The sequence below is a fragment of the Limanda limanda genome, chromosome 6 (genome assembly GCF_963576545.1).
Source record: "Limanda limanda chromosome 6, fLimLim1.1, whole genome shotgun sequence".
NCBI lineage: Eukaryota > Metazoa > Chordata > Actinopteri > Pleuronectiformes > Pleuronectidae > Limanda > Limanda limanda.
Window position 1 is genome coordinate 178,358 of NC_083641.1, and position 27,295 is coordinate 205,652.

The 27,295-nt window shown below is 40.4% G+C and overlaps 1 protein-coding gene across 2 annotated transcripts in view; it reads right to left on the reverse strand.

Moving 5' to 3' along the window:
* Nucleotides 1-27,295, reverse strand: part of nf1a (neurofibromin 1a) — a 162,820-nt gene that overhangs the window by 96,657 nt on the left and 38,868 nt on the right. The window contains exons 5-20 of one of the 2 annotated variants that reach the window (XM_061073898.1): nucleotides 26,356-26,462; nucleotides 25,994-26,061; nucleotides 23,605-23,680; nucleotides 21,868-22,025; nucleotides 21,592-21,765; nucleotides 15,593-15,721; nucleotides 15,428-15,502; nucleotides 15,205-15,336; nucleotides 13,191-13,328; nucleotides 12,929-13,042; nucleotides 9,847-9,926; nucleotides 6,115-6,238; nucleotides 5,772-6,018; nucleotides 4,611-4,684; nucleotides 3,309-3,392; nucleotides 218-604 (exon numbers count right to left, since the gene is read on the reverse strand). In XM_061073898.1, the coding sequence (XP_060929881.1) occupies nucleotides 218-604; nucleotides 3,309-3,392; nucleotides 4,611-4,684; nucleotides 5,772-6,018; nucleotides 6,115-6,238; nucleotides 9,847-9,926; nucleotides 12,929-13,042; nucleotides 13,191-13,328; nucleotides 15,205-15,336; nucleotides 15,428-15,502; nucleotides 15,593-15,721; nucleotides 21,592-21,765; nucleotides 21,868-22,025; nucleotides 23,605-23,680; nucleotides 25,994-26,061; nucleotides 26,356-26,462 (2,167 nt within the window). Of the gene's footprint in view, nucleotides 1-217; nucleotides 608-3,308; nucleotides 3,393-4,610; nucleotides 4,685-5,771; nucleotides 6,019-6,114; nucleotides 6,239-9,846; nucleotides 9,927-12,928; nucleotides 13,043-13,190; nucleotides 13,329-15,204; nucleotides 15,337-15,427; nucleotides 15,503-15,592; nucleotides 15,722-21,591; nucleotides 21,766-21,867; nucleotides 22,026-23,604; nucleotides 23,681-25,993; nucleotides 26,062-26,355; nucleotides 26,463-27,295 lie in introns of both variants that reach the window. The other variant, XM_061073897.1, reaches the window with a different exon arrangement.

The following is a 27,295-nucleotide window of genomic DNA, read 5'->3' on the forward strand; positions in this document are numbered from 1 at the left end:
GACATCCCAGCCAACTGCTTGTAGCTTTAATTTCTACATGAATTAGTAGTGCTTTCCTCTAACACTACATAAGTGTAGACAAATTTGGGATGTGAGCATCTAAAAGATGACTACAAATTGACTACACTCAACTGTTTCACTGTTTTCATACCAATACAGTGCAAGCCAGGGTGTGAGCATGAAAAACATGATTACAAACAGCTACATCTGCACTTACTGGTCCTTGTGTGTCAAAGAACTTTCCGATGCTGTTCCTCAGCTTGTTGAAGAGCATAGGGTAGAGGGCAGGGCTGAGCTCCAGCCCCAGCAGGTCTTTAACACTGGTGCGAACATGGAGACCAACCCTGTCGTGGCCACACACAAGCAGGGCCAGCAGCCGGTCCAAGAAGCGGCTAACAGGCGTCTCACTGGACGCCGATGAGGAGCAAGATGAAGCTGAGACCATGGAATTGGACACCTCGCAGGGGCCCATGGATATCATGGAGTGTTTGCGTTCACTCATTGGGCCCATAGGTGGGCTATAAGTGGCTGGGCCTGGGGTGCTGCGCTGCTGAAGACACACACCACCCAGAGCACATAGGAAGCCTGTCATGTTGATCCACTCCTGCTGTGGGGGGACACAAAGATACTGAGAGGCCGCAGCACATCACCGAAGACAAGAAATCGATACATGTGTTATTCAACACAATGTCTATGTTCAGAAAAGACATGTTCATGTGCAAGAATTTTGGGTCTGCTTAACGGTTCCTAAAAGGTAAATACTTTTTCTATTTTTGGATACAAAGGCTACATATGTCTGCAAGGACGTTAATAACTGCCATGAGTGTGTGAATCTGAATATTTTAAATAAATATAAATTCAGCTTATTGAAAAGCAAATTTGAATGTTGATGTGGGGAGTAGCCTATTAGAAGCAGTGGGCTTTCTTTATCTATGCACCTTCAGATAAGTTGTTAATGTTAACGTACAGTTGAAATAGTTTCTATGGTCACAATTGCTCAGTGATCAGCACCGCTGCTAAATGATCAGAGCAGAAGATGAAGCTGGTTTGTACCAAGCTTGAGTTTCTGTGTTCTCCTCCACTCTCACTTGAGCTTTTTAACACTCATCACTAGTTATCAGGACCTGGGGTCAGTGGTGGGAAGTAACGAAGTAGTACTTTACTTGAGTATTTATTTTCTTGATGACTTTTTACTTTTACTCGCTACATTTGAACACAAATATCTGTACTTTCTACTTCTTACATTCTCAAAACTGACTCATTACTTGAGAAGCAGGGTTGGCGCAACGCACATCTTTACGCACGGCACATCTCTCTCTCTCACTCGCGTGCCCCCTGCCTCGGAAGATGTGCAGGCCCGGCGGCGTGTTTGCCATCGGGGGGGGGCAGCGCGAGACCCTAAGCGTCCGGAGGCTGGTCAGTCGACCGGGGTCGAGCAGGCTGTACTGGTAAGATCCCTCCGCAGTTTCACCTTCAGAAACTTTGTTACGAATTTTACTTCAAGTCAAGTTTGATCGTCTTCTTGGCGCTCCGCCAAGGCAGTGACCAACTCTGGCAGGGCCAATCCGAGGACCTCACTAAACCATCCAATGGGTAGTAGCGATGTGTGTAGAAAGGGCAGGGACTTAATCAAAGCGACCACATTCCCCCTCCATTTATTCCCTTTAGAATTATCCAGTTGCTCATGCAGGAGCTCGGTTCAGTTCAGTCTTTATTATTCGGTCTGAAATTTGGCAGCAAAACTAGACTGTGGCATGTGATTTTTTCTTCTATATACTAGCACTGTGCAAGTTGTTAAAAAAAAGAGGCAAATTATCATTTTGTGTGCCTAGAACTTGTTTCCCTTTGCTGAGTTATCATAAGGGGCATTATGTATCACTCCTGCTACTGATTAGAAAGTGAAAGGTGCATGATTAGTGATATTTACAGAATTGTTTAGTGGTTATACTGTGGTCTAGTAGTGTTCTAAGGCAGACACAAGAGCCACTTATTTATTCTGTTGTGTTGATTCTTTGTTGACCCTAGAAGTTCAGATGCACTTGTCCAATACTATTGGAACCTTAGCATCTGGGGTTCAAAATTTCTAAAATTATACATTATATGTATATTGTTGTTTCAATTTTTCAGTCAGTTGAAATAAATCCTGAAGAAGAATTTTGGGTGGTTTTTCTGTCTATGTAGGCTATAAAAAGCACTTTGCATTTTAAATTTTTGGTACTTGTACTTTTACTTTTGATACTTAAGTACATTTTAACACCAGATACTTTTTATACTTAAGTACATTTAATATGAGCTACTTGAGCTAAGAATTGTACTCAAGTCATTTTCTGACGGGTGACTTCTGTTTTTACCGGAGCCACTTTCAGGTAAGATATCTGTACTATTACTCAAGTATGGCTTTCAAGTACTTTATACACCACTGCCTGAGGTCTCATATAGAACCGTTGCGTAAGCACAAAACGGGGTCTGAAACATGCGTACGCCACTTCTCATGCAAACGTTGGGATTTGTAAAGACAAACTTGATGGGAAAATGTGCATATTTTCATGCAAACTCTGACCCATGCATACGAATATTTTGGAGACGGGAGAGTGGCGACGCAGATGTGACATGGTGAACTGAAGCCAGACTATTGATCCAATTCATTATTTACATTAAAACCAACAGTTTATTTAGGCTCTGTTAAATTCTATAGAATTGGGACATCACAGCCGTCTCTGAATTTAATAATCCTGCTGCTTTGGATGAATTAAATACAAACAGGCAATACAACAAGTTCCCTCACATTCTGAGAGGGTGTTTTTTTATGCCCCCACCTTTGAAAATGATCTTTTTATATTTCAGGCTCGGTTCTTTCTATCGTCTTCACTCTCACACATTGTGTGCAGCAGCGGAGTATCAGTGTGTTTTCTTTATTAGTGACATCACCGCTGTCCCTTCACCTCCTCCTCACTAACAAACACCTCCATGTCAGTGTCATAAAGTTTTGCTTCGTCTTTTCATCGCTTGATGCCGTGACTATCATGACTCGCCGTGGAAACCCAGTGGTCAGCATTTAATATTCATGACGTGCTTTGCTTGTTAGCAAATTTGTTTTGTGGCTCCAGATGAATTTGATTTGGTGGAAGAAGAGGTAAAATGGCACTTTGATGGTAAAGGTTGACTACCCCTGCTCTAGACCCTATATGATGGCACCACCCTGGCAGGTCAGGGTGCTGCTTGATCACATACGATAGACAGACTAATGAATTTCAGTTCACATTTAAAAGAGGAAAAGAGATTAGTTATCTACTATGTAACATCCCTACCTGCCCATCATCAGCCTTGTTTTTGGGAAAGTTGAGAATCTGTTTGGTGGCTTGGTCCCATTTTGTGTATGTGTCCTCCCAAGCCTGAAAGTAGAAAAACAACAGATAAACAACTAAGTCTATAATACAATATAGAAGTAGAGATAATGCACACTGCAAAATTGATATGACACACATTGAAGTATATGGGTTTGAACTAGGGCTGCTCAATTAATCGAAATATAATTGTGATTACGATTATTGGGTCAAACGATCTCCAAACTACTATAATCGAGTTGAAACGATTATTTGGCATTTTTTTCTAAAGCGACGCGCATGCGCAATTCAGTCCCTCCCCCGGAGCATTCAGCGCGGTCCCGCTGACTGGCACTCACTCTCAAGCAGCTGTGAAGTGAAGGAGGCGAGTTGTGTGCGTGGGGACCGGAGGTATTTAAAAAACAGCGCGAGTGGAAAATGGCAGAGGGAGGGCAGCCTCATCTGATCGACTCTTCGAATCCGACGAGCAGCAGCACCACACAGTGTAGCGGCCGCGCAGCGTTCATTCTCCAGCGTGCATCCGCCCGGCTGTTCACACCGGACCCACCTGAGCCGAACCGGCTCAGCTCGCGATTCTCCCCTTGTTGTTTTATGGAACCTGTTCAATGTCGGGGTTTGGGGGTAAATTATGATGGTCCTCATAGCCCCCCCCCACCCCTCTCTTTCTCTCTCTGTCTGTGTGCTTGTAGTGGGGGGGCAGATGGGGACATTTAATATTGAGAGGAAATTTCAAAGTTCTGTTTCAAAGTGTTTTTATGGAGAGTGTTAATGTTGCCATCATTAAGGGTTTGAATAACCAGGCACCGATATTCTGCATGGTTTCAGGGAGGAGTGAGACACGCAGCCGTAATCGTGTTTACCGGAACCGGAAGTGACTGGTACTTCCGGTTAGTCATTTAAAAAAATAAGGGCACATATTAATAATCGTCTGAATAATCGTGATTTCGTTTTTGTCCAAAATAACCATGACTATGTTTTTTTCCATAATCGAGCAGCCCTAGTTTGAACCATATCGTTGGTATATTGAGAAGGTGAATATGGACACTTCCGATGGCACGTTACAGCGTTCTTACTGAGCTATATATGGATATATAAATTGAAAATTTGTTTTTATTTATTGAAATCCCATGACCTTTTTATTATGACTTCTTTTTCCTGGCTTTTGTTTTTCTGTTTGTCTGAATTACATTAATTATAATAACATAAGGTGAATATGGATTTTATGGGGAATTATTTAAAAAAACTGGAATTTGAACAGAATCTTACCTCAATGTTTCCTGGTGTGGGGTGCTCTATTCTCCTTAACAAGGCCATGACCCTCTTCTGCAAGGTGGATCGTCCTGTGAAAACAAGAACCACACAGTTAACAGAAACGCCAGCAGCTATCTAATATATACTTCTTTACGAAGCTTCATAACATTCATCATGATTGCAATTAAGTATTACTAAACTCTATACTTCTGCTCTTATACCTCTGAGAGAGAGCTTATCTTCCTGTCCTCTTCCATCCATCAAGAGACAATGTGTAGATTTGTTCTATGTGCACAGCAAAAGGCTGTAGCATCCATTTTATAAAAAACAGTTCATGTCATAAATCTCATTCATAGATCATCGTTTCATTACATTACATTACATGTCATTTAGCTGACACTTTTTTCCAAAGCGACTTCCATTTTTAGTACACTCAACATTTATGAGGGGCCATTTAGGGGTTCAGTATCTTTGTCAAGGAGACTTTGGCATGCAGATGGGGAAGAGTGGGGATTGAACCGGCAACCTTCTTGTTGGAGAACACCCACTCTACCCCCTAGGCCACACTGCCCCACACGTTTCAGCTACGCTCAGTTATTGCCTCTGCTGCGTCAGGGTCACGGCAGACGCTCATTATAGACCCAGTATCCTTGTACTTTGCTGTATTACCCTGCCGCTTGTCCTCCCTCATCTCCTGCTGACCATCTCTCTTACCCTTTAACAATAAACATCAACACCACTGCAGTGGTTTGTATTAAATGTTACAAGTAAAGTGCAGTGGCACAGGACGATTGTACAAAAAAAATCTTTTTGTGCATCAGAAAAAATGTTTGTACATAAGAACAATGTACATAAACACAAATGTGCAAAAAAGTTATTTTCTGGTTATTTGACTATATATATAGATATCGATTGATATGAAAAAAAAATTGTCATATGTTTTTCCATATCTCCCAGCCCTAACTGAAGAAGACTTTTGAATGAAAAGGGAAACCCTAAAAAAATCACTAGGAAGTCTAGTTACAGATGCACACATGTACTGTAACTGTTTTCTCATGCTTAACATTTCACTTCACTCTTCTAGAGCATAATTTGTAAGACACATTTACAAACTTATTTAGTAGTGTAGTATTAAATGGTTACCTTTAAGACCTCAGATTGACTAACAGTACTGACCTGTTCCCATCATGTTGCTTACAGAGGCCAGTTCACTGAAGGTGGCATAGTTGGGCAGGATGTTTTGGACAGGCACTTCGTCAGCGGCGCTGCGGATGTCAGCCTCCTCACAGAGGTGGCGGAAACATGACATGGCCACCAGCACTGCCTCCGTGTCTTGACTCCACAGGAACATGTAGAGACTCACCTCCAGCTTTGTCTGTGCTTGCCGGCAAATAGGAATCCCACTACCCATAGTGGCACACTCCTGTTATGATCAAGGACCAAATATAAAGTACACACATTCCTTGACTTATTGATTGGTAAATTCCACCTGTTATTGCAATTAGGAACAGAACTGTACCTTGTTCTTGAGCATAAATTTGTTCCTGCAGATCAGGATCTCCCTCAGCCATTTCAGAACTTCTGTCCCATTAACCATCTGCTGGCCAATCAGCTTACGGCAGATGAGGAAAAGCACCTGTGAACTGAAGCGAAGCAAACAAGACACAAAGGAGTCACCAGGAGATATTCCACTGGCATCCACAAAACCTGAAAGTAGATCATTTGGAGCCATGACACTTTAAGTAGTAATATTTCACTTAATGCAGACTGTTGAAAAAAAGACTTGCCAGACTAAAGTAGTAATTATTATAAAACTATAATGAAAGTTAAACTTGTAGAAATACACAAAGCATACCCTGTACCTGCTCCCAACTACACCAGCTCAGAGGGTAATTTAATTGTCACAAAACTTGAAAAAATGCAACACATCACTGCCTAATGCCTGATTACTACCGTCACTGTCAACATATTACTTTAATTATGTTTCGTGAATTTTGATTGAAACATTTTTATGAATCCAAATTATCAAAAGGCATCTCTTCACTATGTAATGAACATAAGTTTCATGAAATTTTTCCAATGGCTTTTTGAGTTATGCTCCAGAAATGAAGTGGTTAAAGATGGCTGGACAAACATATGGACATACTGACCACTACGTAAAAAGAATGAAGAGGAGTGGTCAGACTCCTGTAATCTAAAGACTAAGAATAAATTGAAAACAAAGATCATAAAAGTGTCCCCACAATTCGCTTTCTGAGATCAAGTTTGGTTGGGTGTGACCCAAACTGTTTATTACTGTAGTTACCCGAGTTGGTATCAAGTCATTGTTGATCAAGTCTCAAGTCCTAACAATCAAGTCCTAAGTCAAGACCAACGTAAAGACAGAGAAGTAAATCCCAAGTCAAGGATTACCAAGTCCAAGTGCTTTACCTTACTTTTTAAGTCCTTAATAAGTCATTGCTCACTCTTCGACTAATGAATATTTTTTGGGTTTTTTTTGCCGACTCTTAAGGCCGGCGCATGCTTCTGCAACGGCGTCTGCGGCTTTTCATAGTTTCAGATCTCTTCTGCCAAGTGCTCTTCTACTTGGTCCATATTCGTTCTTCTAAATCTTCCGTGGTTTCCGCCGATATTATCGGGCTTGAACCGATAATGCGACTTCGGAAGGGCTCTTACGCATCCGGGGCCGTGAAAACGCAGAAGCATGCGCCGGCCTAAAGTGAACTAAATTAACACAAACAGTGAATTACTTACAAAATGTTTATCATTTCATTGATGAAACAGCATATTTTCAAAGTACTTCTTCTAAACACTACTGAATACTTACTTTACTGTAATCCAACACTCATGCTAATAAAGCAAGTTGATCTGAGTGGATGGGCAGGTGAGGTGCAAGGTGTGGGTGAGGTGTGAATGACTGAATGAATGAGTGAGGTCTGTGTGGGGGAGTGAGTGAGTCAGTTGCTTTTAAAGTATTTGATAATGTTCTCATTCATCAAAGCAGGACTTATTACAAAAAAAACTAACCAATGCTTGACATGTGTTATGACTTTGGAATTTGTTCCAAAGTCATAACACATGCCCATTTGTTGTAAAGCACTGTTTAAAAGGAAGGCTAGAAGGGATGGAAATGCATAGCAAAGGAGAAGCAGAAAAGAGAAGAAATCTTCATTTTTATTTACTCCTAAATATATATATATGTATATATGAGAAAATAGTGAACAAGGATGGATATTTTTCCTTTCTTGTCTGAACTTAGGCACAAAACATGGCCTAAAAATATAAACTTGAACAAAACAACCCCAAATCCAATTTACAACTAGGGCTACGTTGTAGCACTAACAGGCCCAGGCAGTTTCAAGCCTGTTGCGGTCGGTGAAGAGAGAGCGTTCGATGACCAAGCGCACGTCTCCGCGTTGCATGCGTTTTGCACTCTGCAGCAAGGATAAACGCTTCACTTCCTGTAGCCAGAAGGTGGCGCAGTGATTTTAAGTCATGATTTCTTTTTAGATGTCATCAGGTTGCGAGTCTTGTCTTACATGTCTAGTTCGGACTTGATTGGACCGTATATGTCTGAGATACAGAAGCTTGTGTTTTGATGGCGCCTAATCAAACTTTGACGCCACGCCACGGTCACACAGTATGACGAAAAGTTGAGATTCTAATAACTTTAGATCTCCATCTTGTTCTGATTAGACTCACCTAAATTTTAAGTTGATCTGATGAAAGCTGTACGACAAGTACGTCAAAGTAAAAATGTGGAATATGGCCAAAATGGCCACTAAATCTAAAATGGTGGGCTTCCTGTTGCATTTTTCATAATGCTCCTTGAGGCTTTTTTGATGATTGGTCACGATACACCTGTGTCCCGATTTTGGTGAAAATCGGTTATGTGGAAACCTAAGGGCTGCCTTCCAGGTGGCGCTGTTGACCCAGTTTGCCAGGCCCATTTCCGAATACTCCAGAATACGTACATTTTCACCACTTTCTAATTTAATGCAAGATTTAAAAGATTTTTGAGCATGTTGAAGCTCGGGCCCTAAGTAGCCTGACAGACTCATTTCTGTATTTGCACTTCTTTGAGTTTACATGCATATGCACACACACACACATGCAGCTACACACACAAACAAGAACACGCAAGGTTTTTAGAACACATTTTTTACGCACATACAGGTGAATAAAGCACTAAACTGGCTTCCCGTTGGAAAAACACAACGCAGAAGATCAAAGTTTCAAAGATGTAATAGTGGAAAACTCCATCCACTACTTTTCTTGATGAGTGACTCCAGGATACAGGAGGAAATACATGTTTTCTTAGGATAATGTTTCCTTAGCTTATTATAGTCATTAATCATTGGTGTGGGATCATGAATCTCAATCATATAATCTCAACTCTCAAATCAAACAAACACGAAGTAAACTTCAAGTTCTGTACATGTCTGAATAACTTCTGATTAATGGTTGTTTAACTGTTAACATGTGAAGTGAGCACTTCAGCGGAAGAGTGAGGAGGGAGGACATATGGCAGGGTAATACGGCACAGGACATAGCTGCAAAATAAAAGTAGGGAAATCCCAGGGATAAATAAATGTCATATTTTTTCCAATGAAAGATGTCAAGTCATTACAAGTAAACAAGGTCAAATCAGAGTCAAGTCTTGAGTCATTGGTATTTAAGTCCAAGTCGAGATGAAAGTAATTTTTGACAAAGATATTCATTTATGATGCATTTTGCTGTTCCCAAATCAGAGGAAGAGCCTGTGTGCGATTGGGGGGGGCAGCACGCACATAAACAATATGTCAGATAGTTTTCAGTTGTGTTATTTATTCAGCCAACATAGATCCCACACAGGATTAACAAAACCAGTAACCATTAGCCAGCTGATTGTTATAGGCATGTTCATAAATTCAATCTGAAATGGTCAGAGCAGCATCTTTACTTGTTCAGACATTCCCACATTCAGGTTCAGATCATTTAAAGTACTCAAACTGCAGCACATGTACTGGATAGATAAGCATTGTGGCAATGTTAAAATCCCATCCATCTAATATACTTCTCTTTGTACACATACTGTGCATGCTGATTTCGAGTTCAATGTCATCAAAAGAAAATATTTTTAAAGGGGGGGGTTTCCAAAGATGCTGCAAAGCGCCAATGTCATCAAAAACAGTCACAGCAGAAATAGTAACTCCATCTGTATCATTGTTGATTAATATATTTATAGAAACACGATAAGACTGATGATTACCTGATGTCCCAAAAGGTCTCAATGGGGGTATCAGGATTCCACAGCTCTATCGTCTCTGGCTGGTGTAGAACCAACAGTGCCTAGAGACAGACAGAATAAAAATAACTAGGAGAGCCAAACAAAGCTTTGTTTAACACACTTTTATAGCAAATAGAGACAGACAGAATAAAAATAACTAGGAGAGCCAAACAAAGCTTTGTTTAACACACTTTTATAGCAAATAATACTTAAAAGCTAAAAAGCCTTAAGATCTTTAATTGTTGACAAAGTATCACATTCTTTTACTTCATCAATGTAATGTCTCACATATAATTGTGTTTCACAAGTATGTTTAATCATGCCATATCGTAAGCAGGCTCCATGTTATTAAGTTTTGTTTTCATATTCCATTTATTGTGTATATAAAAAAACTAATAAACCAAATTGACCAAAAATCTATACACATCTCTAAATCCTCCAGACCAAACAGATTCATATGACTCCGTTTTTGTTTGTATGTTTATTTTTTTCCAGTTGGATTTAATGTGCCAGTTTTCAATCACTGTTTAGCTCAATGAAAAATACTGGTCAACCTTAAACTTTGTAACCAATACAGTGTTTCCCCTAGAATATTTTTCAGGCCCAGTGGTGCTCGCAAAAGCAAAAAACTTAAATCAAATTAAAAACAATCAAAGAAATATTTCATTGCATTAAATAAGCTGTGTTATGACCTGATTCATTCCTGCACTTCATCTTGCTTGCTTCTGCTAAAAAAAATGAAGAGAACACTTAATCGTCACAGTTTAACAAGAAGTCAGTTAAACTTCAGGGATATCAATCTGCCAATTTAGGAAGCACCTGTGACTGTGAACCAATTTCAACCGCTTTGGTGCAAATGGAAGTGACAACAGGTGCAATGGCGAGACAAAAGCAAGACAAACCCCAAAAAGAGAATGTTTTTTCATGTGTGGCACAGTTGATCTGTCCTTATCCTTCCTGACTGATTCTTATCTAGTTTTGTGTTCTGCCAGTGTCCTTGTCACCACTAGTAGCATGAGGCCGTGCATGCAGCCCAATCAGGTTGCTCAGGTAGTCCAGCTCCTCCAGAATGGAACATCCATACGTGTGGTTGCAAGAAGGTTTGCTGTGTCTCCACGCACAGTCTTAAGAGCATGGAGGAGAGTTGGACAGAGAAGCCCATTGAAGGGCATCAAACCCAGCAGCAGGACTTGTATCTGCTCCTTTGTGCATGGAGGAGCATGAAAAGCACTGCCAGAGTTCTACAAAATTACCTCCAGAGGACTAATGGTGTGCATCTTTCTGACCACAGCCCAGCACCCTGACTACTGTTAGGTACTGGGAGGAATTCCTCAGAGCGATTGTCAGAACTTACGCTGGTGCAGTGGGCCCTGTGTTCGTCCTAGTGCAGGACAATGCCCAGCCTCATGTGGCCAGAGTGTGTATGCAGTTCCTGGATGACAAGGGCATTGATGCCTTCATCTCCTCCTGACCCAATTGAGCACCTATGTGAAGTATGTGTTGGTTCATCGGGCGCCACCAAGTACCAACACAGACTGTTCAGGAGCTCACTGACTCCCTGATCCAAGTTTGGGAGGGACACCATCCAACGACTCATCAGGAGCATGGCCAGAAGTTGTCGGGAGTAAATACAGGTACACTGGGCCAAACACACCACTGAGTTACATTATAAGTTGCAGGGATCCAGTAGCTGGATCAGCCTGCGATGTTCATTTTTTACTTTGATTTACGATGTGGTTTGGAATCAGCCCTCAATGGGTTGATGATTTTGGTTTCGATTTACTTTATAAAACATGAATCTGAATTACCTGTTAATACAGTCGTCTTTCCTCCTCTCTGTTTTAGCTTCTCAATAACAATTTGGTATAAAACCACTGCGATCTGGTTGTTTAGAACATGTCTCCTATAGCCTGCGGACCAAACAGTTAAAAACTACCCCTTCCAACATGTTTGTTGAACAGCTAGTTTGATCAAGATCTTAACTGGCCTTTTGCTTTTTACTGCACAAACATTGGCAAGCATAGTTCTAAACTCAAATTACTTTAATTTCATCTGGTTGACTATGTCCACTAAAACTGCTTTCAGACATGCACTCAACTCCGGAGATCCTGCTGACTTTCTCTGGAGGGCCGTATGTGTGAATGCAAGTGTCCAACTGAGAGCCTCAAGACTTTCTGCTGACTTTTCCTGGCTGGCCCCCTAGTATAGAGTTTGGAGGAGCCTATATGAGAACACAGCAGACGGTAATCCGCAGAATTCACCACGAGTGAGAGGCGTGTTGATGATGTTTCTAACACGCAAAAGTGAAAGAAACAAATACAAAACAAACATCTCCGGATAAAAAAGCCGTGCCGTACATAAAGTTGACACCGACGAAGATGTCGGGAGAAGTTTTGGAGATAAGGGCACACACCTGCTGTGTGAAAAGGCAACCTCCACAGATAATCCAGACCAGTTCTCTGAACTTCCTCCAGAAAACAGCTCATGTCACTGCTCTGATCATGGTGTGTGTTTGAGAGTGTGCCCACGACTTTTAATCAAGCCACTTATAGAAATCAATAAGGAAATAAGAATTAAAGTCACCAATGAGCCTCGATAAAGTAACTGACTGGGATTCAACACCGGGTGGAAGACAAAAAGCGTTTGTCGAAATCACTGGATATTTTTCTTAAGCCTGGCAGGCAGCCAACCAGGCCTGTATTATATAATAGGGGAAACACTGCAATTGTTTTATATTATAAGTATTTCAGCTGTTTAAAAGGCATTATTCCTCAAACTCCTGTCAGGCTTTTCATATAAAACATCAGTAGGTAGTGTTGAAAAAAGTCAGCATATCACAGCCTGTACTGATTCTAGTAAACTGCACTTGAAATTTCTATTATTCAAAGGACTTCAATGCTATAGTCTAAAGAGTGCAATTATTGATTGAAAATCTGTTTAATTTTTGTTGAGGAAAAAGGTTAATGGTGAGAAAACACATATTCCTCATGTCAGAATCGGACACATGGTACACTTGTCTTGTGCCTTTGAATGAGAAGTGTTACTGGTGGCTATGGTCTCTGACCTCCATAGCTTCTTGTGATAGTTGGGTGGTGTTGGTTAGAGGCACTAGCTGTACCAGGCCGGTGATGAGCTCTGCTGTGCTGCTCTGCATCTCTGGAGCTTGCCTTACTGGGTTCTACCTCACAACAATACACACAAGAAAAAGTTCAGCAAGCTTTTAGTCATTCCAAACACCAATGAACACTGAAAAAAGTGACTGCATCAAACCTGCGACTAAGAAAAGTATTATGTCTTGGAAAAGGAGTCATATTGTGCATACTCACGTGCAACATGAGTTTGGGGTCAGCATGGATGAGTTTAACCAGAGCAAGAAGGAGGCACTTGTAACTTCGAGTGTCCAGGTCTGTGGCTTTTTCTTTGAACTTAAGGCTGGTTGTCATCTTCCCTTTGAATGTAAGACTCTGTGGGTGGGAGCACACACCGACCGGTTAGGTTAACAGAGTGTCGGAGCATCCAGAAATATATTCAATATTTCTACATTGAGAGCCTTGTTTAATTGTTTTGCATCCATAGAATATATTGAATTAGGGTCTCTCTCTCTCTCTCTCTCTCTCTCTCTCTCTCTCTCTCTCTCTCTCTCTCTCTCTCTCTCTCTCTCTCTCTCTCTCTCTCTCTCTCTCTCTCTCTCTCTCTCTCTCTCTCTCTCTCTCTCTCTCTCTCTCTCTCTCTCTCTCTCTCTCTCTCTCTCTCTCTCTCTCTCTCTCTCTCTCTCTCTCTCTCTCTCTCTCTCTCTCTCTCTCTCTCTCTCTCTCTCTCTCTCTCTCTCTCTCTCTCTCTCTCTCGTAGAGTGTCTGAAATGTGTCAGATTGATCACAGTTTATCACCATAACAGAATTGCAAAGCATCTGTATGATACTCCCAAAACTTGAGGGAAGGGTATAAGTCTAGCATTTCAGCTGTTTTGAATACCTATTGTTCACTGTTGCTGTAGTGTGCTCAATTTATAAATAGACTGATGGTGCAACTAATGTTTGCCTAGCTTGTCCCTAATAAAACATATGCTACAGACATCCACTGATTCTTTATCCATTTAAAGTAAAAAGCTAAAAATCCCCAAGATCTAAAAAGTGGCCTGAAACTGGATAAAATGTTCTGGTAGACAATCACTATTGTGATGGCCCATGGTGCCCTCTTGGGTTATGATATGGGAGTGAACTATCTGTCTGTTCTGCAGGTGGCTAAGTGATGTGATCTAGATCAGTCTCTTTCTGCTCCACTCCCCAGGCACTTGACGTTTTGGTTCTGTTCTTTTAGGTCATCTTCATTTCTTTCTTACACCCTACAGCATTTGCAACTACATCCGTCACTCATGCACATCCTCCACCACTGACTTTACTGACTTCCACATCTCTATTTGTTAACTCTTGATTTGGCATGTTTATTTGGTTTGATTTAATTTGTATACTGGTGTGTCTCCCTTTTTGTTTTGGCCACTTGAGCCGGGTCATGACACTATGCAGACACATGCAAAAAGGGGATAAAACGACACTGACAGGCTGACAATCTAAACAGACAATTACCATGCTTAAACCTAGGAGGTTCTAGGCTGCAGTCTCTGCCAACAAACGCAGTTTTCATCTACCTATCATTTTATTTTTAAATTCATATAAGGTAGCAGTGACCTTAACCTTTAAACACTGAAATCAAATAATTTAATCTCTGAGTCCAAGTGATGGAAAACGGTCTGTACTTGATGACCACTCAAAGTGCTTTACAGTACAGTTTTTGGCATACACCCACACGTTCATACACTAGATCTACAGTCTTTGCAGCACTTTCTCTATGAGAAGGAGCAATTTTGGGGTTCAGAAACAGCATTTTACATTAGGGCACTTTGGCATGCAAAATGAAGAAGAATCGGTTTCATGGTTTTAACAATAATCAATATTATAGAAGGAAAAAGACACAAGCAATATACAGCTAATAGAAAACTAATAATATAGGTAATGAAATAAATTTCTCCGTTTTTTTAATTTAGAACTTTATTTACTTTGATTTCACAAAATATTTTCAAAGTATAGTAGAGGCAAATTCTATGTTTCAGCTGTGTGAAATGTTACTGACTTGGGATCAGTAAGACACCTATAATTTTAAAGAATATTTTACACTAAATGTATCTAATATTGTGTTGGTCATATTGAAATCATTCATTACGTTTTGTTGGGGAAAAAAAGAGGATCAAATAAAAAAAAATCGCATATTAAATCGCAATCGCAATATTGATTATTTTGCCAAATTGTTCAGCCTTAGTAGTAATGTAGCATTACGTCTACTCACCGGTGTCATACGTAGTGGAGCATGGGTACCGATGCCTTGATTCACCCGATTGAGAGTGTCTGAGAACATAAAGCGAAGCTCTCCAGAGTAGCAGTACACTGCATCAATCTTAGGCCACCAGTCTAGATGGGACTAAAAGTAGACAACACAGGACCATAAATGAGGTAAAATAACACATCAAATCATTCTATCATCACGTTGTGTAAAAGATGTCAAGACTTACATTGGTGATAATTCTGTGCAATGAGTTGACCAGGACAAAGTGAAAGGTCGAGGGGGAGGAGGAGGCCAAACAGACCTAAAGGACAAGGGGGAAACACAAATCAGAGTGACTGCTACATGCTGTTAACGATAGTTATTTTAACGATAAAATAACTTTTCAGTCCACCTTAAAGTGCTGGTTGTTGTGAGGATTGATGCGGAAACAGGAGACAAAGCAGTCCATCATGAGCTCCACATCAGCATTCTGGCTGCCTGTGCCCCTCCAGAAAGGTTTGGCTGGGTTGAACAGCAGTGCCTAGTGGGACAGAGAGGACCAAAGGTAATTTTAGGTAATGTAATAACAAATTTCAATTGCAGAGGCCAGTAAAAGGATGACCACAGTGCAGATCTTGACACAGACACTGTGTTAATCAGACCTGGTTGTAAAATCAAATGGTTTTGAGAATTGTACAATTTTGACAGTGTGTTTCTATTTTGATCGGTGCAGCTTTTCAAGCCTTTACAGCACTGGTTTGGTGGCCATGGAGACTCGCAGACCAATTGCAAGTGTTGTAAATCAACTCACATGACCACAACCGAATCTGTGAATAACAATGACAATTCTGACCATGTCTGTATCTCACTCACATAGAGTAAGGGAGAGGCAAGAGAAGGGAGAATATCGTAAGAGAGTCCGAGAAAAGTTACTTCACATTGCATATTCCCCCCCATAAAAACAACGTTTTAATCAAGACTGGACAGACAACATACAATGATAAATGTTCACTCTTTCGATCGGCAGTTCAGAACCAGCACTTTTCATATGTTCTAAGATTTTTTAAAAGCGGCAATGTGAAGAGAAGGGACTATTTAATTTACTATTTCCTCTAAAATGAAACACTTCATTCTAGGACGGACATTTTTTGTATTAGAAATAATGGCATTATTATGTTCTGGACCTTTCCTTGAGGAAATCCATCCCTATCTGGATCTCTAATTTGACCCCTGGTAAAGGGGCATTAATAATGCTTAAAATATTTAAGGGTACTCTTTCGTCACAGTAGAACAACAAGTCAGATAAACTTCAGGGATTTCAATTTGTCCATTTAAGAGGCACAAGTGATTGTGAACCAATTTCACCTGCTTTGGTGCAAATGGAAGTGACAACAGGTGCAATGGAGAGGCAAAAGCAAGACAAGCCCCCAAAAAGGGAATTGTTTTGCATGTGCTGGCCACAGACAACTGTACACTCCTTCCTGACTGATTATTGTCTTGTTTTTTGTTCTGCTAATGTCCTTGTCACTACTGGTAGCATGAGGCGGTACCTGCAGCCATATCAGGTTGCACAGGTAGTCCAGCTGTGTTTCCCTGCACAGTCTTAAGAGGATGGAGGAGATACCAGGAGACAGGCCTTTACTGGCCACTCCTGGAGAGTTGGACAAAGAAGGCTGTAGAAGGGCATCAACAGCAGCAGGACTTGTATCTGCTCTTTTATGCAAAGAGGAACATGAGAAACATTGCCAGAGCCCTACAAAATGGCCTCCAGCAGGCTACAGGTGTGCATGTGTCTCATCAAACTGTCAGAAACAGACTCCATGAAGGTGGCATGAGGGCCTTACTTCCTCTATAAGGATCTCTGCTCACAGGCCAGCATTGTGCAGCTCAATTGGTATTTGACAGAGAACACCAGAACTGGCAGGATCATATTGGTGCCCCCTTCTCTTCATAGATGAAAGCAGGTTGAAACTGAGCACGTGACAGGAAAGAAAGAGTCTGGAGACGCCGTAGTGAATGTTATTCTGCCTGTAACATCATCCAGCATGACCAGCTTTGGCAGTGGGTCAGTGATGGTCTAGGGAAACATATTCTTTGAGAGTCCACAGACCTTCATGTCATAGCCAAGGCTACCCTGACTGCTGTTGGATACTGGGATGAAGTCCTTTGAGCGATTGTCAGACCTACGTTGTTGCAGTGGGCTCTGGGTTCCTCCTGGTGCAGGACCATGCCCGGCCCCTTGTAGCGAGGTTGGGTAGGGGGCTTCTTGATGACAAAAGCATTGATGCCACTGACTGGCCTTCACGTTCCACTGGCTTAAACCTATGTGACGTTATATATCGTTGATCCGACGCCGCCAGGTACCGCCACAGACTATCCAGGAGCTTAGTGATGCCCTGATCCAGTTCTTGGACAAGATCTCGCAGAAGAACATCCGCTGACTCATCAGAGCATGGCTAGAAGTCGTCAGGAGTGCATACAGGCAAAGGGACTGGGTCACATTGCGAGTTGGTGTGATGAAATTTAGATCACTCTGTTATTTAAAATGTTCACTTAATTTCGGTTTGGTTTTTAATCCAGTCCTTAATGGGTCGATGAGTTTGGTTTCCATTGACAGTTGTTACGTCATGTTGTTCTCAACAAATTATACAATGTACATCAGTAAAGATTAACTTGAATAATACGTTCTTGAAGGTCTGACATATGATTTTAGTGTTACTTTAATTTTTTGCAGCAATCCTGAGAATAAATTCAATAATTTTCAAGACCTTTTTCAAGACCATTCTAATATTTTTCAAGACCCCAGCGCCACTAGGAGCTGTAAAAAAAAATCAGCAACACAATTGAGTTTGAGATTACAAAATTAAATAAAGTTTGCCAGAACTTCAATGTAGCACTGTATCAACACAACAGAATTCAGATGAAAAGCTCAAAAGAATAAATTGAGTTACCAAGCCAAAAGGCACAATTGATTTATAACAATAACATGCTCGCTCACTCACTCACACATGCACACAAAAGTGTTTCCCACAGGATTTGTAGAGATCATGGTGGATGGACCCTCTTGGAAGAGGAAATGGTACATTTCAAAGTAAAGATGCATCAATCTGATCCACTTTGAGAGACAAATTAAGAGGCTAGATTGATATTAATATAGCAGTCAGAATCTACGTGTGGTGTGAGAAACACTGCACAGACACACTGAGCAATAAATGGTTCAGTCAACTCTGCAATAGGCACTTTTTTAATACTTTAAATAATAAAACTATTTTGCAAACACAAATCAGATCAACATTGTCACTGATATAATGCTAAACTTGCTCAAAAAGAACCACCATGTGGCATGTCTTTAGTGCAACAAAGTCTTTAACTGACATACACAGGGAAACTAGTCTGGTATCTGCCCTGAAGGAAATTGCCATCTGCTTCATTCTCCCAGTATTATGATATAATAATAGAACTCAGAAATGTAACGCGTGTAAACTTTGAACATGGACGAAACTAACTGAACTGTGGGAGTGGCTCAATTCAGTTGCTTTGGTTTCCAACAACTTTTCAGTTTGCAGCAGCTCAGTGCATGGTGTTACTGTTGTGTCGAGACACCACAACACTTCTGCGCGAAGCGGTGGTGTGGCTCCCAGCGTCACTCTGAGGTCTGTACAAGTTGAAGCGGCGACAACGGAGTTAACGTTAGCAATGCTAGCAGCTAGATACTAGCTTCAGCTGTCGTTCTCGTACTGGGTCGTGTAACAACGTTAGCCGAGGAAGGTGCTGCCCAATGCTCGATGGACAACCGCTGTCTGCGTGCCGCAGCAGATTTGTGGCTAGCGCCTTGCATATGTGACCGGAGCGCATTGATCCCCATTTAAGCTACACTCACTTTCTTTCTACAGACCGAACAGTAAGCCTCCCGGTCATTCCCAGCGAAAGGCTTCAACCAGGGCTTGAACTGCTCGTGTTCCAACCACGACTCTGCGAATTTCCACTTCCCCATTGCCTATTCCTTTGCAGCCATAAAGATAATTAATAGAGCACTATTTGCAGCTAGCTGTCCCCTACATGGAAGATTCAACAACGACAAGCGCTACTCGCGCTGCGGTCTCGCGCACTGAGACAGACGTTGCCTGTGTAGTTCCTGTTATAAGCAGGGTGTTGTTTGGGACTCTTGTTTTGAAGGGAGGGTTCTAACGGAAGGGGGTATTGTCGAGAGAGAAGTTTTGAAGTGTGAAGGAAAATAAAAGGGTGCGATGTCCCGATTCAATAACCATCTCTCGTGTCAAAACCATCGGCTAGACATCGAAAGAGTCTTGAATTTGAAAAAGATTCAAGACTTTTTAAGGGTCTTGATTTTCCCTAAATTGATATATCAACTTTTTAATACTTTTCAAGACACCGCGGATACCCTGCTATGGAACACTATGAATGACAACCCCTCCTGAAAATATGAAGGGAAATCATAAAAAAGGGAGAAATAATTTGAGAATTTACCATCCAGACAGAGTTAAACGGTAAGACAGTTAAAGTAAACAGTATGAAGGCTACATATGTCTGCAAGGAGGTGGCTATCTTCTAGGAGTTTTTTATTGATCAGCCAGCACCTGTCTGTCTAGGTCTGTAATCAACACAACAGTACCTATGACTTGAAATGAGCTTAGCATTAATGTCCGAGCCGCAGTGAAAAAGCTGAACTGCAGCAAACGGTCATGAGTCAATCAGTACTTTCAGACAGAGAAAGCGACAACAAAAAAAAGTGCAGTTGATGTGGGGCATTAACTAGCTGAAGGTTGGGTTGCACCTCGAATATAACCAAACACTTCTTGCCGTGTCTGTGTGCAAGTGTCAGCCAGCGCAGCCAGCACAAGCACCTCACAAGAACCTCCAGTGTCAAATCATAACACTTTAGGGCCAAACATTGAAAATGTTCATGCAGATTTTCCCACATGTAAAACCGATAATGAATCTGTCTCAGATAACAACTAAAGGAGATATGGGCTTACAAAGTAAGCATTTCGTAAGGACGGATTTTTTCTGGTCATATCTCCTTATATATATATATGTATATACACGTTATATACTTATTTCAGCTCCATATTTATCAAAATAGAATGCTATACGCAATATAAAAATTTAAAACGTTGGCACTCTTCATTGCGCAATGGGGTTTCAAAACTCTTGCGCACATTAGACTCCTTTGTCCGTTTTTCAATACAGGCCCTGTGGGCTGGCGACATTGCCGCCACCACCCCCGGTTGAGGCGCACTAACAACAGTCGGCCCCGGGCGACAGGGCGGCAGCGGATCACGTCTACCGAGTCGCCCAGTCCTTCGTAGATTTTTCTGTATGTGGCCCTCAGGAATAAAAGTTTGGACACACCCCTGGTCTACAGTTTATGAGACACATGCAACATAACTTGACGCAAAAAGTCAGGACATCACAGTTAAGTGACCGGAACGATCCGACATCATCGATTGATAACTAAATACACGTAATTATCAGTTTATGTTTATAGAGGGACAGAGACAAACACACACAAAGATGAACGAACACACAGACGAACAAACACATACAGACAAACAAACACCGACGAACGAACGCACGCGCAATTTTAATTAATGGATGAAAAAGCAGCCATGTGCAGTAACATAGAAAATTTTGGATGCGATACATTGAAATGCATCGAGATGCATCATTGTGAATTGAATTGTTGACTTATGAATCATAATCGAAAAGATTTGTGAGGCTAGTGAAGATGCACACCTCTACTTATGTCATCAAGACCTCCAAAAACTGGTCTCTGATTTCTGAGTTGTTGAGATAGATTTATCACTTGGCATCAAATCATTTATTCTTGATGTGGTTGAAGAGCAGTTGGGAATCAATACATGGTCAGGTGCAAGCAGAATACCACTGCACTTATTTGATGATATGCACTGAAGCTTCTAGATAGTGTGTTCAAAGAAATACTAAATGCGTGGAGAACGACTTATTTTAGTTAAAGTTAATTTAATTTATTACAAAACTACATTTGAATGTTGACATGGTCAAGTCTGCTCCTTCAGAGTATTTGATGCAGTGACTCACTTTTCTCATGTCTTTGTTTCTTAAAGGTCTCAAAATATATTATCTTAATATTTGACACATATTATTATTTATAAATACATTATTTACCATATCAGAGTTGATTAAAACTGGAATCAAATAAGCAGAAACAGAATCGATATGATTCAAACAATAACCCTATAAGGGATTTAAAGTGATATTCTTACACTGACTTTTTTATTCTTCTGCACACATGCATAGCTGTTATTTAATGTTGAATATTATAATTTCCTAGCTGCTGAACAAATTGTATACAGAGAGGGAAAACAAACAAAAAAACACAACATGACAATAGAAAAGCCAATTTCAGACCTTGAGATCTATGACAATAGACTGGACCAAGAGGAAAATGGTGGAGTGATCCTCCCAGTTGATGTAGGTGGAGGCTTTGCACAGCTTGACACAAGCGATGGCAGCACTCTCCATCAGCTGCTTGCCACCACCCTGACCTGCTAAAGCTTTCCGCAAACTGTCCAAAAACAGCTTCTGCAGACAAAACAGGACAGGAAGGTGTATATTAGTTCTGGAGTCAGTCATTGCTCTAACTATGCATGCGTGCTTGCATGCGTACATGCTCTTTCCTCCCACCTTGTTCACTTTGCTGTCTTCAACAGTGTCTTTGGAGATTGTGTGAGTGATCTCTGGACAAAGGATGAGGAGGATGATCTGCAGTGGCCACACAGCTGCCTTCCTCTTGGCGCTTTCTGCAAAGCTGTCCACCAGATCAAACAACTTCTCTGCAGCTTCTGAGCACACACCAACATGCATATATACAGACAGACACAGTTAATACAAGCAACTTCACAGATTTCCTATAGGGAATCCAAAACACCATTACCACAGTCATGTTAACCCTTATGTGCCATTATTCAATAAAAACCTGAACAGCTGACTGTACTGTCTATAATTCATAACACAAAATCTATCTTAAAACTCTTTGTCATTTGTAAAAATGTGCAACTTGTTACATATCACCAATCAATGATCACCTGATATAATGATGTCGAAGAAATAGTCTCAAGAACAGTTTCTTTCCCTGGGCCATAAGAAATCTAAACTCTACCTCTTCATAAATGTGTTAGGATTAGGGTTAGGATATATTGAAAATACATATTTACATCAATTTTAATTGAAATATAAATTCTGTATAAGGAAAAATTGGTAACCACTGTGCTCTTTAAGCAGCATTAAAAAAATGTATTTATCTTGTAGTTATTGTTTTTCTTTGGTCAGATCTTTGTAGTTGCCCCAAATCCTTAGAACAGTCAGCCTGTCTACATCAAGACTCTTGATACTATTAAAACTCATATTAAAAACGTGTTTTACTCCCTGGCTTTGAAACTGGTCAAATTTTAGTGTTTTTTTATTTTTTTTTTATTTTAATTCATTACATTATAATTGTGAATTATAATTGTTGAGTCACGGCCATAGGACAACCTGCTAGCAACAGCAAGTTACAACTGCTGTCGCTCAGGGGGTAGAGCGGTAATTCTCTAACCAGAAGGTCAGTAGTTTGATCCCAGTGTCCATGGGCAAGATACAGAACCCAGAATTGCCAGTCATAGTAAAAAGGCTGCCCAGAGATGCACTGTAGGTATGTGTGTGTGAATATCAATAACCTATACTGTAAAGCGCTTAACTTGATCAGCAAGACTAGAAAAACTCAAAATAAATACAGACCATTTTCCATTTTAAGCTGTAAACTATTCAAATTGTCTAGGACTGAGGATATCTACAGACCAAATTCCGATCTTGGTCCCAGCATAGGTTGCTTAACTAGGCATTTTCATTTTGTAGGTTCAACATGTGTGCCCCAAATCTAGTCGGAATAGTCATAACACCTTAATGAAGCTTTTTTTTTTTTTTTTTAAATCTTCAAGAAATTGTGTTAGTGATGATGCAATTCACCATGAAATAGGAAACAATTTTTTCTAAGGGCTTTGCATGCTTTAAAAAACTCACCAATTATGTCACACACCCAAGAAAGCCTTGCATAGTAACTGCTTTATTACTCATATTGACAGGGAAACCAACCTCATTCATAATACTCAGTCAGCTCTGAGCCAGATCTGAGCTCTTCTGTGCACAAACTAATGAGCAGATAAACAGCTGCCCAAGCCCAAGAAGCCAAGTATTCAGGTACTATTGAAACTTTAAATTTTTTGAAACTTAATCTTAACTGTCCAAATATGTGCAGTCTGTGTGAGGTAAAACTACGATATATTGTAAAACATCAAAATTAATATGTGAGAGTAAATGTGAGATTTGATCAAAGTGAATCTGAATTAAAAGATAGTGTTACTAAATGTTTTTCTCCGTTCATACCTGCCATATCGGCCTGTGGTCGCTGGTAGAGCATGGTAAACTCATCAGGGTAATTCTCCACCCAGTTCCAAAACGCCTGCAGAGAAAGTACCACAGTAGTAGAATAATGCACATTCCAAGATTTACCAATCACAGTATGAGTATAAATAACAAAACTAAAAATAACCAGTGACAGGGGACTTTAATCCTAACGCCCTGTTTGATTTGTATAATTGGTTATATTTTAAAGGTTCAGTGTGTAGTATTGAGTGACATCTAGTGAAGTTGCATGTAGCAGCTGAACACCCCTCACCTCAACCTCCCATTCCAAACATGAAAGAGAACCTGTGGAAGTCTTCAGTCATCATAAAAACTCAAAAGGTGTTTAGTTTGTCCAGTCTGGGCTACTGTAAAAAACATGGCGGCCTCCATAGAGGACCCTCTCTTGATTGAATTATAAAGTATGTAAATATAAGTGCCCATTCTAGGGTAAATAAAACAATAATTAGTACAATTTAGAGGAAACACACAAGTGAAAACTAGGATTAGCAGGCAAGGACCTATTGTTTTCATTTGTGTTTATTAGGTCCTGAGAACGACAGTGCAAGGACCTATTGTTTATGCTAAGATTTTTTTTCTTCTTCTGCGTGTTGAAATGCCTTTATGGGAAACTGAACTCGAAAGAGTCCTGAACGTGTGTCCAAAAATGCCTCGATAGCGCCCCCTACAAATTTTAAATGTGAGTCTTCCTATTCATTTACTTTCGTCTAGAGTTATGAAAATAGGCACACATGTGTATCATGCCAAGACGCACAGAAAAACCTTGAAAATTATATTTGGCGCGACTTTTGGTGTTTTCACACATACTTCAAATTCATACTTCTAGAGATTTCATAAGATCGACTTCACATTTTCGATCTTATCTCTTTTCTCCTGCACCAGCAGATGGATGCAGGGGCAAGCTCTGACATCCTCTCTCTTGGCGTACCTTCCCCGCGGTGGCGAGGCTCGGGATCACATTGTACTTGCTCACAAGTCTAGTTTTATATTCAATTTCTGCCGATGGATCCCTTTCACCTAAATCTAACACACTGGACCTTTAATACAAAGCTATTTTTGGATCAGCACATGTGTACATACACGCTCAGTGGACAAAGTGAACTAGTTTAGGTGACGTCATCTCAACATGAGAGCGTGTTTGTTTTTGTGCAGAAAAAAGTTAGAGGCCAATCTTCTTTCTTTATCAAACCACTTGTTCAACAAACAAAAGCATATATAAAGCGAACAGAACAGGGATAGTTTCATTGGGCCTCACTGACCAATATCTTCTCAAGAATTTTCTGAATATTATCTTAGCTGGAGCTTGAATCATTGGAAACACAGCACTACGGGTGAAACTTCAGCTAAGCATCTGTGGGTAAGAGTGCTCTTCAGTGTGCGTACATTCTGTTCTTACCTAAGAACAAGTCACAGATAAAAAAAACATTGGTGAGTATTAGAATCTTCGTAAAAACTGCTTAAGTGGGTTTTAAGAATACATTTCTTCTTAAAAACTGCTGGTGAATGAGAGCCATTAGTTATATCCACAGTCTGCAGGCGACATCAGTGTCTGTGAATGCACAGCACCATTAGAAGGTATCTACGGCACCAAATTCAGGCTAGGACCCCCCTAGCTTCCTATTTTTCCTACTGGCTTGTTACTCGTGATCCTTGAGAATAAAAGCAACTAAAAAACAAGAGAAGTTTTCAAATAATGGAGCCAAGGTTGTTTCTTTTCAAGGCAAGGAATAAACTAGCCATTATTGCGAAGCTCATAGTGTACACAACTTGTTTTTATGCAGTAAAATATTTCTCTAATTGTGTTTAATGAATCAAGTTTTTTTTGGTTCTGGGTTTCTGAGCACCTTGTTTTTTCTTAATTCTGTCAAGATAGCCTTTGATTTGCTCAACAAAATACAGATGGGGCAGAGTAACCTTCACTTACAGCAGACTAGCTGGTCATTGACAACCTTTTCAGCATTTTTTGAACCTATAGGGAGAATAGTAATGTCTTCTAAACTTTTCATGACATACAATGACCAATAACCTGGGTAATGTGACCCTGGGCTCAAGGTGCCAGGGGGTAGAGCATACATATATATAGTGGATATAAAAAGTATACACACCCCTGTTAAAATGCAAGGTTTTTGTGATGTAAACAAATGAGACAAAGATAAATCCTCTCAGAACTTTTTCCACCTTTAATGTGACCTATAACGTGAACAATTCAGTTGAAAAACGAACTGAAATCTTTTAGGCGAAATCACAAAAAACTTGCATTTTAACAGGGGTGTGTAGACTTTTTATATCCACTGTATATTTCAAAATCTTGTCCGGATTCAAAATGATTACAAGATGGTAGAACAATTACCTTCTCTAAACTGTTGATGACTGCTAGCTGGGCAGGCTTCTTGAGAGCTCTAAACTTTAGTACAGTTTCTGAAAGATAATAAAAGTTAGAACAAACAGAAACAAACGCAAAATACACATCACAAACCTCAATCTTAGTGTCTTTTTTCGTTTCTACGAATCTAAAAAGGTCAGGCCCCCTTGCAGCAACAACTCAGCAAAGAACTAACCCAATACTCTACCCGGCCCTAACCATGGACAGCATTGTTACAGTCTAGTAGAATTTCCAGTGGTGAACCCCCAAGATCAGCTCTCAGAAAATGAGTTTTTAGAAAATAAGTCTTAGCTCAATAACCGAAACCTTTAAGAACGTCATAAGCAAACCTTGTAGCAGCCTCTTCAGCTTGGAGCAGTCAACATTGATGTACTGCATCAGCTCTATATCATGAACATCCACATTGTCCTCGGAGCACACTGTCAGCTCCTGGAGTCTACCAAAAACACACAAGGACACATGAATTCTGCCTCACTTGATTTAGTCAACCAGATCAAGAAATGAAAAAAAAATATTTTTTAGCCCTCATTTGGAAGTGTACATTAATAGGTATGGAGTATTCAGAAAACAATCTCAGGGAAATCAATGAAAGTTTCATTTTAATTTTTGTATGGTTGATGTTGCAAAATTCATGCTTAACTTCTGGTTGGGTTTCAAAATCTACTGTAAATACAGTCTATTATAATGATCAGCTTAAGAATTCATTGATAATTTCCACTTTCTGGACACTACCCTGGTAAATTGTGCTACTGTTGATCACTAAGACAGCTCTACAGAAACAGATGGGGAACTTCCGGAAGAACTAAGATCAACTACATAATGACACTCAGTATGAGTGATATAAGGCCAATATTCATATGTTGTAGATATTTCCCAATGTGTAAAGAAATCATTTATGATTATGCAATCTCCCAGAAAATAGCACAGTGGGTTCTTATTTTGGTGCTTCGTGTGCAGACATCTCTATCATACATACATTTATTTTATTTTATTTGTCCCAAACACATGCACAGACATGCACAGACATGCACAAGCACACTCGTGCAAGGAGGGAAATTTAACCTCTGCTTTTAACCCATCTGGTGCAGGACACACAGAGCAGTGGGCAGCCATGTACGGTGCCCGGGGAGCAGATGTTGGGGAAGTAAGGTGCCTTGCTCAGGGGCACTAGACAGGGTAGGGAGAATCCTCTTGGATTTTTGGACAGATTAATCCAGGTTCGTCTTTTTGTTGTTTCTCCGTGGAGTTGAACCACAGACGAACCAGAGA